This window comes from Denticeps clupeoides, chromosome 13, assembly GCF_900700375.1.
Source record: "Denticeps clupeoides chromosome 13, fDenClu1.1, whole genome shotgun sequence".
Taxonomy (NCBI): Eukaryota; Metazoa; Chordata; class Actinopteri; order Clupeiformes; family Denticipitidae; genus Denticeps; species Denticeps clupeoides.
The window spans coordinates 15,958,815-15,971,644 of NC_041719.1; the positions used below are offsets into that span (position 1 = coordinate 15,958,815).

Here is a 12,830-nt window from a genome sequence, read left to right on the forward strand (position 1 = left end):
TGAAGAGAAGAGAAACGAAGCAGTGTGTGGGGCAACCTTCTGATCACAGCCAGCCCCGATACAGCTGGAGAACCCTGCACAGATTGAGTACGCCACCTAGAAATCATATTATCATTATATAATAAAGACCTACCAAGAAAATAGACAATGAAGTAAAACAAGTTCATTAAAATAAGTGATTGTTTTTGTCATAGTGACAGAACACGGTGCACACAATAAAATGTGTCCTCTGCATTTAACCTATCACCTTTAGTGAGCAGTGGGCAGCCACCCAGGGGAGCAGTGTGTTGGGACGGTACCTTTCTCAAGGGGACCTCAGATGGTTTGGGATTTGATTTTTGCTGTTTCATTTGTTATTGATCATTTATTTAATTTACATTTACAGATTTGCTTGCATGTTTTTTCTAATAAGTAGAAGTTCACAGAAGAATTATTTTCAGTAAAATGGGTTTCTGGTTTCTAAAATAACTTATTGTCAACTGAAATGTGGTCTTTACACAGATGCCAACAAAACTGGACAACACAAGACCTTTGAAGGTATCGTATAGTGTCTGTCACCCAAGGGGTGGCATCAGATATCCAGATTTTTCCAGCAAACAATGCAAGGAAAATAAATCAATTTATTGACTGGTGTATGTCTGACTTGCTCTGATGTGCTTGTTAGAATTAGTAGACTTTTTTGACTGACCTAAAAAACAAACAAACATATTTTATAGTTCTGCTGGCAGTAAATAGGTACTATGGACAGCTTTACATCTCTGCATTTTTCATAGGTGCAGTAGGCTGTACTTATTTGCAAACAAGATGCAGATTATCCCTTGTCGCTATGGTGTTATCTGAAATTGACACTAACACATCTGGGTCAAAGCTCAGAGAGGGAATTGTGAAGCATGTGCAGAGCGTCTACACCAGTTTGGGTCAAGTTGAACATATCCATACAGAAGTATTTGGACTCACATAATCTGGGATTGTTAGCCCAAATGGAAAATCTGGTTTTAGATGGATTAGCGTAATGATAGAAGTTTCTGTAATATCATGTAAATGTACTGACAGGTGAACAGTTGTACTGAAATCAGGGAATTTGAAGACCAACACACAGAGAAATAATGTATATGTTGTCTGCAGCAATCAGTGGATGGGTGGTACATGTCAAAGTAACATCCAGTTGACCAGTTGAGTATTCTTCAGAAGGTCACACTGGCTTTCTTCCTAAGGTTGAACCTGCAGGTAAATGACACACACTCATGCTTTCTTTTCTCTGGAAAAAAAAGATAATGGGCACTTACATTTGCCTTACAGTTACAGTGGCTTTGTCATGTTGCAGAAGTTTGACTAATGAGATCAATCTGTTAGTGTCAGTCAGGGAAAGTCCATGAGTGTGGGCCTGGGGGCGTCTACAGCCTCCAACCCAACAGCTTATTGCTTTAGTAGCTGGCCACCCTTTTATTTCATTAACCTTGCTGACATTGTGATATATTCGGACTTACTTTTGACACTTTCCTTCGGCTGACTTGAGTACTACAGTTAAACATCGCACAGGGGTTGTAAAAAAAAATCTATCTATTATACACACACATACAGTTACTGGCACATCTGTATTTATAGCTTTGAACCCACCATCTTTCTAATAGAAAATCATTCTCCTATAATATTTGATGATGTTGGAGATGTGCTTACATCTGTGGTTAACTGACAGAATGTGGCTGGTCAGTTTAGCTTTTTTTAGCGTCGTATGCAGCTGCTTAAAAAAAATCAGCTATTTTTTTCTAACCAGATTGGGGCAGTGGTGGCATAGCAGGTAAGGAAACGTGCCCGTAATTAGAAGGTTGTCGGTTAGAAACCCGAGTTCCGAGGTGCCACTGAGCAAAACACCAACCACACACACTCACCAAGGGCGATGGTTAAATGCAGAGGACACATTTTGTTGTGCCACCGTGTGCTGTGCTTGCCATGCTTCACAATCACTTCACTTTTGACTTTGTTTTTGTAAGGGGTGCCCGACCCAAATTTTACCAAATAAGTATAGAACACTTTTTTTTTTATAATGTCAAGTACAAATGACTGTGGGACCTTATTTTGCTTCAAATGGGGCAGAATGTATTAAAGTTTATGTAGATAGTGTGAACATACAGTATATTATCATCTGAGGCTACAGTCAGGTATGGATATTGACAATGAACATGAATCGACAATTTAAACCCTGTATCAACATCATTAACCTCAGCAGTGCTGACAATGGCTTAATTTGGTTAGTGAGTGTGTACGACATGGGTGACCAGGAAAGGGTGGTGGATTCGCTGAATTTGCCATTTGAGATACAGACATGATAAATTATGCTGTATGTTTATTGAGGTAGAACTGATTTTTATGAAAGTGAAAATTAGTGATACATAGCACTCGTCATTTAGTGTCCACAAGGAAATGTGTCCTCTGCTCTACGTGCACACAGGTACACCTGAGGGTTTTTGAAAAGCATGCACTTACTATTTGTCACTGAGTTTGGTGAGAGGGTGTGGACCAAGAGGTACTAAATGCGTATTCATTAATGAGAATGTCATTTGTCTGTGAATGAATATAAGTGGAGGAGAGTAATCCCCATGTACACAAATCATACCCATTTATTCAGTGAGATAAATAATTATTACACTCACAAATTGGGATCATCATTGACAGGCAGCAGGACATGCTGGTTTGTTTCACTTTATGTGTACTCATAGTACTTTCCCCATGTTGCAATATACATTTGTATACACAATATATGACTGTATACACAAAATTCTGGTGCACATGCAGGACACACAACATTGCTTTATATACACTATTCCTGTTGGGTCGTTGCACTTTCAGATACTTAACATGCAGGCTTTGAGTCAGGGAAAATCTGTAGCCATGCCTGGTATTTGCATGGCAAATCTGAACCCTGTGGTATCTGCGATTGTGGCGATTGGCTCCCTTTTCAACCCTGACTGCAACAGCCATCTCTTCAGTCCCATAGTCCCAGTGTTGATGTTCTACATCCTCTACAGTACGGAGAAACTGGGAAATGGAAGTTTAGAGAGAAAGCGAGGGCCCAGCGCTGTAAATGTGAAACACTGAACGGGTCTTTAAAAATGTTGACTGCTCTGACCATTATCCAGACATTTGGCAACTTACAAAGGCAGGCAGTGCTTGTTACCATTGGCCCCACGTCAAGTCTGCACCAGTCTCGACATGCAGTTACTTTATTGACACCAACGGTGGGAATTTTCAGCCGATCTGATGTTGTAAGAGGTTTCAGCGTTATGTGGCCAAATGTATTTTCATTGAATAGATTTCCCAGGGAAGAGATATCAGAGTGTATGTTGAAAACATGCATCCAGGGAAGAGAAGAGAGCAGGGAGAGCTGCACGTTACAAATGATTTTACATAAAAAAAAAACATTAATCTGCGCATCCTTATATATATTCATTTAAAAATGTCTAGGGTTCAATTTTAATTTACATTTGTTTAAGCTATCAGCATGCCAGATCATTACATTGATCTCTTCCCAGAACTATCATGGGTGTGACACACTACAAAACGTGAGACTAAACAGCTTCTCAAGATCTGAGCTGAAATGCTCCAGACCTGTGTCATCCGATCCAAACGTGGAAGAGGCTGGGTGTGAATGTCCGGGAATGACAAACACTCCTGACCAGCAATATGAAAAGTCCAAGCTGCCCCCCTCGGGGGGCTGGTGGGCCAAAAGGGTAGGCATTTTATTTGTGAGCGTGTGCATACCAGAGCGATGGCTCCGTGTAAATATATCACGGAAGTGGCAGAAGGAGGTTGCTGCTCCACAGGCCTTCCAAAACAACCTTCAATCAGTTTAAATCGATCCCCCTAAGTGGACAACATGTTTGCATCATTTGTTATCACACTGACTGACTGACTGAACGTGGAATTGTATATGATCATATCACATACTACAGTTAGTCCAACTGGTTGGGTGAATGGATTCCTGACAGAGACAATATCTCACAACAATGGTGCAATTCATTTGTTTTAAACAACTTTTTTTATTGGTTTTCAAATGACAGGAACATTTTCAGCATTAATGAAATGTCAAACATTGACCCCCACCCCCCAAGAAAAACAATCAAATAAAATAGTAATAATAATGATAATTAGAAATAATAATTTGAATAAAATAATACATTTATTTCTTTTAAACATCTTTCCACCTAAAACACTGATTGTTGTCATAGTATTATGGGATGACAATGTTGCTTAGGAACAGAGAACCTATTGCCGGAATTTCTCAGTGAAGTTTATTATTCTGGTTATAGCTATGACTAAATATGAAATGTTTAACGGTGATATAATCACAGCAATGTATTCAAGGTCAGGACGTATCGTAGGCCATTGGCACTGGAGTCCTGATCTATGGCAGTGACCACAAGCACAGCCTCCATTGTATTATTGATTAATTGGCATCTGAGACTGACGATTATCAGCAGAGGTAGAGGGGATAACACCATTTTTTCTACAGAAATGCTATAAAGCTTCCATCCCCAAACAACACAATCTGATCCCCATTGTTTCTAGGGCTCTGCGCTGTAATTCAACCCCTCTGAACACGTTCAGTTGCACCACAGCACTTGTCAGCCAAGGTCAAGGGATGTGTGTCCAGATACAGTTGGCCAGGAGTGCATCTCCGAAACTGGTCGTTTCAGGACTAAAGGAGTATCTAAACAGCCACTGGCCACCCTGAGGTGGGGATCAACGTAAATACAGAAGGGCGTGGCTAAAGGAAGGGTCACCCGGTCATTAACTCCTTCTCCTTCTGTCCCTGGAGCCGTGAGCCAGTCGGAATAGAAAGCAATGCAGTTATTTCTGCCGCGCCGAGAGCATGGAATTCGTGGAGCAGTCGATGGATCCCTGTCCGGGAAGATGTCATCTTTACGCGCCAATGCACAGGTATGCCATTGTTGATGAGCTGGGCCCTGGCAGTCCAGCCAAATGCCGGGATCAATCCATGACCTATAAAGGAATGCTGCACCTCCCAGTGGGCCCACCAAGCCCTTCATTTATGTAAACAGAAAAGCCCCGCCCCCTTGTCGCCAAAAAGCGCACATGGGTTGGGCTTTCGGTTTTATTTGGGAGGTAAACAGTGGGTAAAGTTGTCATAGTCAAAGAGGCAGGACATGCACCACACAACAAATGACCATTGACTTTTTTAAACAAAAAAAAAGACGTGTGATGTGAGCATTCTGGGGCTCTCAGGCATGTTTAGGATGAACATCGACACCAGACGGTGTTGTGTATCACATAATCTGCTTTAGAAACACACCTCCTCATGCTACCATGACATGATTAATATATTTTGTCCTGTACGACCAGGAAGTGAAACCCACACACTGTTATGAGCTGCCGGGGTAGACAAGTACATCCGATATAAAGTTCCTACAGCTATTAACATTACATCATCCTACGGGTTTAATCAGTACTTTGTATCTCAGCAGCAGTTTTCTAACCATATGCTCCGTTAGAAGGCCATATATTTTGTTGACTGACCATCAGGTCAAAAAAAAAGTTTTTTTTCTACAGTAGAAAAGAGTAGAACATTGAATTAGTCAATTATTAGTGGATGTAAATTTCCATAATTTTACTAAACTTTACTAAACCTGAGGATTTTTACTCAAGTGATCAGTTCACATTAGCAGACATTTCTAGAAGGGGTGCCAAAACTTTAGCATGCTACTGTATGCTGCGTACATTAAGATTTTATACTAAGCTGTCTCAAATCTAAAAACTGTGACACTAATCTATGTTCATTCATAGATTATTTACAACTGTATTATGACTGCACTATTTCTGAATGCCTGGGAGCGCTTGCCCTTTTGATGTAGTGTGTAGTCAGTCGTCACGTGAGATCATTCAAGCTTACCTGATGGCAGCCGAGAGAGGGCGGGGCCTGGCTCTCTGAACAGGTGAGAGAGTCCAAAAGAGGACTAGAGTCCACGAATAGCCGCGTTGAGAGATTTTAAAGATTTAAAAGCAAAATAAGTAGGTTAATACCTGAGTGGGAATTTTTTTATCCGAACGTGCTGATTCAGAAATATGCTAAATATAATATTGTGACAATATTTGGCCGTCATTCTCCTGAAGACTTCGGCTGATAGAAGGTCCAACTTGTCTTTCATGCAGACCGCAGTTTGCTGTCACATGACCCAAAGAACTCCATACGCTGCTGACCTTTAACCCGACTCTTCAGGTGGGTGGGTGTGACTGACTGAGGGAGTGTGTGTGTGTGTGTGTTTACTTGTGCTGAACTGTGGAGGTGCCTTGCTTGTTGCTCTATTTTAACCTTGAATTTGAACACACACTCCTTCACAAATATGGCTCTAATACACCATATAAAACCACCATAACAAAAAAACATCCCCCCACCAGAAATACAGGCCTTACTACACCTTAATAAAGATTTATTTACACATGTTCACACAGAAAGAACCTCACATTTCACAGGGCCCGTCGGCCACGTTTTCTAACTTGGCGTCACAGCGCCATCTGTACAAAGAAGAAAAAAAGTTTTCTTTTCTCGCGAACGATTATTTCAACTGGCTCTTCTTTTTTTTTTTGTAATGGTCGCTATTTTCATTTTTTTCCGCGACGGAAAGTGGAACGGCGACGTCCCCGTCGGGGGGACCTCGGCTCGGGTACTCCACGCGGAGCGGCGGGGCGGGGCGGCGCGCACGGCCGCGTTACGCACGGCGCGTCCGCCTGTTGATTCGTCGGCCTCGGCCCTCCCTCTCCGTAGGTAACTTATTAAGCGGGTTGGCGGGCGGAGTCGGCCCGGCCACCGTGAGGGATAAATTGGGTGGGTACATCAGGACGAGCCGGGTACGACTCGGTCCTTTTCTCGTCCGCCTGACAGCGCCGTGCGCGGGGGCCACCAGACACGCCGACGTCGCGTTAAAAAAAAAGGGGGGGGACCGTAAATAAAACAACATGCCAGCGGCCAACAACGACGGCGAAGGGGGATGGAAGACATTTGTGTGGAATTCTGAGAGGAAGGAGTTTTTGGGACGTACCGGGGGCAGCTGGTGTAAGTGTTCTCTCCACATTTTCTTTGTATTAATAAAACCCTGACCCGGCTGCCGGGGGTTCTGGAGCAGCAGCGGAACACGGTCTCCATTTCCTGAGTGAAAACGGCACCTGTTTGATCGGCGGCACGTTGTCGTGACTTTCGTTCTGCTGCGAGGAGGAGGAGGAGGGGACAGGAAGCGCCGCGACGCGCCGCTCGCAGAAAGCACGACGGCAGGCGGCTCCATTGTTCGCCTCCCGCGTTCATTCGCCAACAAGTGGAAGCGCCGCTTTATGGAACGAATGGCGACTTAACGCGAGCGATAGGAAGTGGCGAGGAGAGGGGTCACTGTGAAGGGCACGGCCGGCGGGCCCGGGGTCTCGGCATCCCGCAGAGCCGGACGAGTCCGCGGAAGTTGGTCGGACTTCGTGGGTTTTTCCCGCCGCGGGTTCCTTCATGGCGGCTGCGTGTGAGGTGATGCGCAGCCACCGCGCGGACATGTCGAACAGCTTCACGCTTCTTCCTTTCTCTTCTGTCGTTGAGAACGCTTCTGCTGCGCCGCCTAACGCGTGTGACGCGCGTCTCCTTCCTGCTTCCATGCGGCCTCGACCGCAGCCGAAGAAGCCCGAAGAGGGACGTTTTTGTTTTGTATCGCGACTCGGCACGCTCGGACCCCCACCCCCCGTGTCGCGCTGGCCGGACGGGGCGTGAGGTGGCGCCGTTCCGGGGGGCGGCGAGCCGCGACAGCGCGGCAGTTCGCGGGACTCGCGGCGCGCATGTAGCCGTGACGTCACCGCAGCGGAGCGCGCCCCCGCGAACAGTTCTACAGTCATTCATTTCTGCTGAAATGTACTGTCTATATATCTATCTATCTTTCAGACAATATAATATAGAAATATGCTGCTGTTATTATCCTGGTGTTAATATTACCACTATTACAACCCCAGGGATCTCTGGCTCGGGTTCTACTCCACCTCACCGCTGCTTCTGATTGGACGCCTTCACCGCTGGGAACATTTTTAAATTTGTATTTTAGCTTTGTAACATTGCCGTGGTCGCCCCGTGGACCCCCGTTCCGACCACCCACTTCCTCCGGGCACATGCGTGTTACGCTATTGTGTGTTAGAACAATGAGGTGGTAATGTGTTTCCTGGAGATCCAAACCGTGTTGTGTTTTATCGTCAAGGTCATGAGGCAGGACGTTTAGGGCCAGAACCTTAAAAGCAGGCCCATTTTGCCAGAAAAACGCACTTGTTACTCTTAAAAACTCCGTTCACATTACAATCCGAATTATGAAACGTCCTAGTGCTTAATGTCTTGAAATTACAATGAAATACAAGCTATTTTATTTGAGTTGGTGTGCACCAAAAGCAGAATAATATAGAGATCAACATGTGACCTTTTCCCCTGTGAAAGTACATTTTGTACAAATGACTCATAAACTGTCGTTCGGACCTTATAAAATGTCTTTATTTCACATTCTTAAGGTCTCTGATCAAGTCGGTCAATGAAACATTTTGGTGTTTGAACAGCCGGTTTTGCTGTTCAGTGAAGCGTCATTTGTTAACAGCGCATTAATCACTATGTTAGAAATGTCTTTGACATATTTTGTAAAGGAGACCTGTTATCTTGTCCAATCTGACCCCACCCTTAGACGAAGATCGACAAGTGGGGCACACCAGTACCCCACACTGCCTCAGAACGTCCTTTAGCACACGTTGTAGATATGAGGATGTACAACTGATGCCTAATATGTCGTCTTCTCCTTTTTCCCCAGTTAAAATTTTTGTCTTCTACGTGATCTTCTATGGCTGCTTGGCTGGAATTTTCATTGGCACTATCCAGGCTATGATGCTGACCCTCAGCAGCTACAAACCCAAATACCAGGACCGAGTCGCACCCCCAGGTAAGGCGCTTTCTGCCTTGAATCCAATTTTGTGTAGAATTTATGTATGCACAGGGCAGGCATGAAGCATAGTTGGGTAGTGGATGTTTCTGTGTGTGGCCCTCGAGAATGAGGAGAGATCAATTTGAGTTCTTTTGAGCTTTTGTGGACCATTTAAAATCCTTAAATGACTTTTTGTTTCAAACAATGAATCATTGATAACTTGACAGCCTTGGGGAGGAAAAAAAACCTTTGGCGCACGCAGGTATCGTCACCGGCAACCTGAAACTCGACCGGGCCGCAGTCCCCACAAGTGGCGCCGTTGTTTTTGCAGCCGGAAAGAAATGGCAGCGTTGGACCCTGACACTCGCGGGCCGAGGCGGGAATGAGGAAACGGGCGCAGCTTTTTGCTGAGATGATGATCCTTGCGCTGATGATCGGAGGTGTGACCCACGTCTCTGCTGCGTGCCAGCTTCCTCTCAGGCGGCGTAGGTCTGCCCTGACCTCGCAGGCGTTCGGCCATTTTGTCCTTCGCTCCCCTTCCAGTCAGCGTGGGCCCGCCGGTGTCCGTGATGCCTGTTTGCTTTGGATCGTGTCGGCAGTGCGCTCGCGATCAGATTTCTGGCCCATCGTGGGCCCATCTGCATCAAGCCGAGTCCTCCTTACGTAAACCGCTTCCAGCGCCGGCTCTGGCACAGAGTTCCCGGTTTCCAGGGCACTTTGGTCACTGCAGCCTGGCATGTGTCTCGCCCGCAGGGCCACCAGCCTCTCCAATGGCGCGCCAGTGAACGGTTTGCAGAGCGCACGCTGCCGCTCGGCCGTTAAATTTATCTGGCTGTGGCGAGGCACAAAGGCCGCCTGGCAGACCCGATAAAGGAGAGAGTCAGAAGACTCGCGCTCAGCGTGCTGAAGTCCCGCCTTCCTTTTAAGGGCTGAAACTTTCCATTGTGAGTGGAGAGGCACATGAGGAGGAGGAGGAGGAGGGGTCTGGCAGGAAGACTTCACAAGCCCTGACTGGAAGCGAGAGAGAGCGAAGGCAGGGCGAAGCGCCTCCGAAACCGTCCGCTGGCCCGGACACCATACGCTCTCGGCGCGGAGTGGGAACGCGGCCGGGTTCCTCCCACTCCGCTCCTGACTCCAGCGCCTCGCTTTGGCCTCGCGTGCCTCTCGTGTGGAAAATTACCGAGGAGACGAGTACAGCGCGCTCACTTCGATACCAATCGGGGAAATTCATCCATCCACTCATTCATTCTGCCCGTCCAGAAATGTACGGATGGTGGCATCTAGGTAGAAAGATAAACGGGTCATATTTTGAAATGTCTTTGAATTTTTCTTATATTTAAAAAAAAAAAAAATTAAAAATTATAAAAAAATGTTTTTATATTTTTGTTGTCCACTCACATTACTACCATAAATGATCACGCCGCCATTTGCCTTGTTCTATCGGGGGGGGGAAAGCGCCCTGCTCCCTGACTGCAGGCTGAAGGATGTGTAAAATAGAATTGTTTTTAATAGCTCAGTTATTCTTTTAATATTTTTCACAAAAAACATCCTAGCAATTGTTCATAAAATGACTATCTTAAAGGGTGAAACCATGCATTAATATTGACACGTATTTCAGCGCTGATGTGCTGATCAGTGCAGCGTTATTAAATGTCAGCCTTTACTCATCGCATGGTCGCTCCTTTTGTATATCTGTAGTCATCAATGAGCGTTTCTGTGCGTTTCCCAGGTTTATCACACACACCACGCTCTGAGAAGGGTGAGATTGCATTCGTCGTCGGTGACGAAAACTCATACAAGTCAATCATCAAAAGCATGGATGACTTCCTGGCATCTTATAATCAAGAAAATCAGACAGATGAGATGAAGTTTGAGGATTGCGGAGGTAAGAGAACAATGAAAATGAGACTGCTCTCTCACACACACACATTACATAACTGCAACTCCATCGCTGGTTATTGTTTCACCTTCAGCAACACCAGGTGACTACAAGGATCGTGGAGACCTTGAGAGAGACACTGGAATTAGGAAGGCCTGCCGTTTCCAGAGGACCTGGCTGAACAAGTGCTCAGGCCTCACAGACAAATCGTATGGCTTCAACGAGGGAAAACCTTGTTTAATTGTGAAGCTCAACCGGATTGTCAATTACAGACCTCGGGTAAGTCGTCCTTTTAGCTGCTTTTTTGGAACATCAAAATGTTGAAATCAATGACTTCATTCTTGTTTCCTTTTCAAAATCCCTCTTTCAGGCTCCAAAGTCGTCTGATGACAGCCAAGTTTCAGTCAACCCCTTCCTGTTGCCCATTAAGTGCAAAAATAAGGTACAACACATTGAATCCTTAATATAAAGGAAACTAAACAGACAGTTGCCACCCTAGCACCCTACTTTTTTTTTTTTTTTTTTTTTTTTAAATATAAAAAATGTCTACCTTTTGTTCTTACAGAGACAAGAGGATGAAGGAAAGGTTGGACCAGTTGACTACTTTGGCTTAGATGGTGGATTTCCTCTGCAGTACTACCCATACTACGGCAAACTGCTGCAGCCTCATTACCTGCAGCCACTGGTGGGCATCCAGTTTACCAATCTCACCAGGGATGAAGAACTCCGCATAGAGTGCACAGTGTTTGGAGACAACATTGAGTACAGCGAGAAGGACCGTTACCAGGGACGATTTGATGTTAAATTCACCCTGAAGACAAAATCATGACCTCAGCTATGATGATAGCACTTTTAGCCCCCTCAACCCAATAACATAGAAAAAGAAAATTAATTCAATAAGTACATTTTAAGAAAACCACAATTAGTCTTGAACAAGACCTTCATAACATACGGGACCTGCACCTAATCTGTATGCTTTACACTAGCTTTTCTGCCTATGTCTATGGTTAGAATGTAAATTACAGAAAGATTAGCAATAGCTAATAGTATTTATTCTACTGTAAATGAGAATATTCCTTGAGCCATGGGACATGTTCTTTTAATACTGTAAATTATAATTCCACTACTGATGTAGCGAGCAGTGTTTCTGTCCCCTAAGTATTTCTGCCTAGTGTGGTTTCTATATATTTTGGAGTGTGAAGTGCAGTAAATGGCATACAGTGGTCCTTCCCAAGCTATGATGTAATTTCTGTCGTCTTATGTGAGTATGCTTCAGTGGTCCAAGGTGTGTGTGTGTGTGTGTGTGTGTGTGTGTGTGTCTGAACGAATCGGCGTACCTACTAACTGAAAATACTGGCACGGTACGCTCTGATCTCTCCAAGCGCGCGTGGGAGTGAATGGCTGCGCTGTGTTGAAGTGTCTTCGTCTGAACCGTTCTCGGTCCGGCCTTCTCTCTCGCTTTCTCTCCTCTATGTTGATTGTGACAAAAGTACATTTTTACACAACCTTTCACATTTTAGATCATCTTGCATTTGGGCTTTAGGGGGTCGATTACATTTCTGTTCAATAGTTTTACTTCTTTTTAAATGTTGATTGGTGTGCGTCCAGCCTGGATGTTTGTCACCTTAGCAGTAATAGTGGCAACTCAGTGCTTTAAAAAAATTGATTTATTATTATTATTTTTTTTTTGTGCTGGAGACATCACAACGTGGTGCAACGTTCTGATGAATGTTCTATGTTTTTAGCCATTTTCATGGTGGAAGAATTTTATATTTATGCAGTTGTACATTTTTTTCTGCTGGAAAAAGTGTAAATGTATGAATCCAAATACCAAAGTCACTGGTCAAGGTTAGCAATCTTACAAGATGCAATGTTGTCTGTTTGTCTGTTTGAAGTGCTTCGAGTCAGTGTTGAACATCAGAATATGTCAGGAGTTCATCTCGTCACTTTATTTAACTTTGGTAAAACCTTAAAAAAAACAACAAAAAAAAACAATAAATGGACAAATGACACCA

General features: G+C 44.5%; 1 protein-coding gene across 2 annotated transcripts; it reads left to right on the top strand.

Annotated features, from left to right (window-relative positions):
- Positions 1-6,808: 6,808 nt before the first annotated feature.
- Positions 6,809-12,830, top strand: LOC114802107 (sodium/potassium-transporting ATPase subunit beta-1-like). Of its 2 annotated transcripts, none has more exons than XM_029000768.1 (6): positions 6,809-7,069; positions 8,826-8,954; positions 10,666-10,821; positions 10,910-11,094; positions 11,186-11,257; positions 11,381-12,830. In XM_029000768.1, exons 1-6 carry the CDS (start codon positions 6,973-6,975, stop codon positions 11,642-11,644), a joined length of 903 nt encoding a protein of 300 aa, XP_028856601.1. In that variant the 5' UTR covers positions 6,809-6,972; the 3' UTR covers positions 11,645-12,830. The 2 variants fall into 2 exon arrangements, with proteins under 2 accessions (XP_028856601.1, XP_028856602.1); XM_029000769.1 differs by lacking the exon at positions 6,809-7,069 and adding an exon at positions 7,222-7,522.

What these genes read in the sequence shown, in the direction of transcription:
- LOC114802107 (XM_029000768.1), top strand. Translation starts at nt 6,973, where the DNA reads ATGCCAGCGGCCAACAACGACGGCGAAGGGGGATGGAAGACATTTGTG. An exon ending in GAAGTTTGAGGATTGCGGAG is followed by an intron (nt 10,822 to 10,909) that starts GTAAGAGAACAA and finishes TTTCACCTTCAG; the next exon opens with CAACACCAGGTGACTACAAG. An exon ending in CCATTAAGTGCAAAAATAAG is followed by an intron (nt 11,258 to 11,380) that starts GTACAACACATT and finishes TTGTTCTTACAG; the next exon opens with AGACAAGAGGATGAAGGAAA.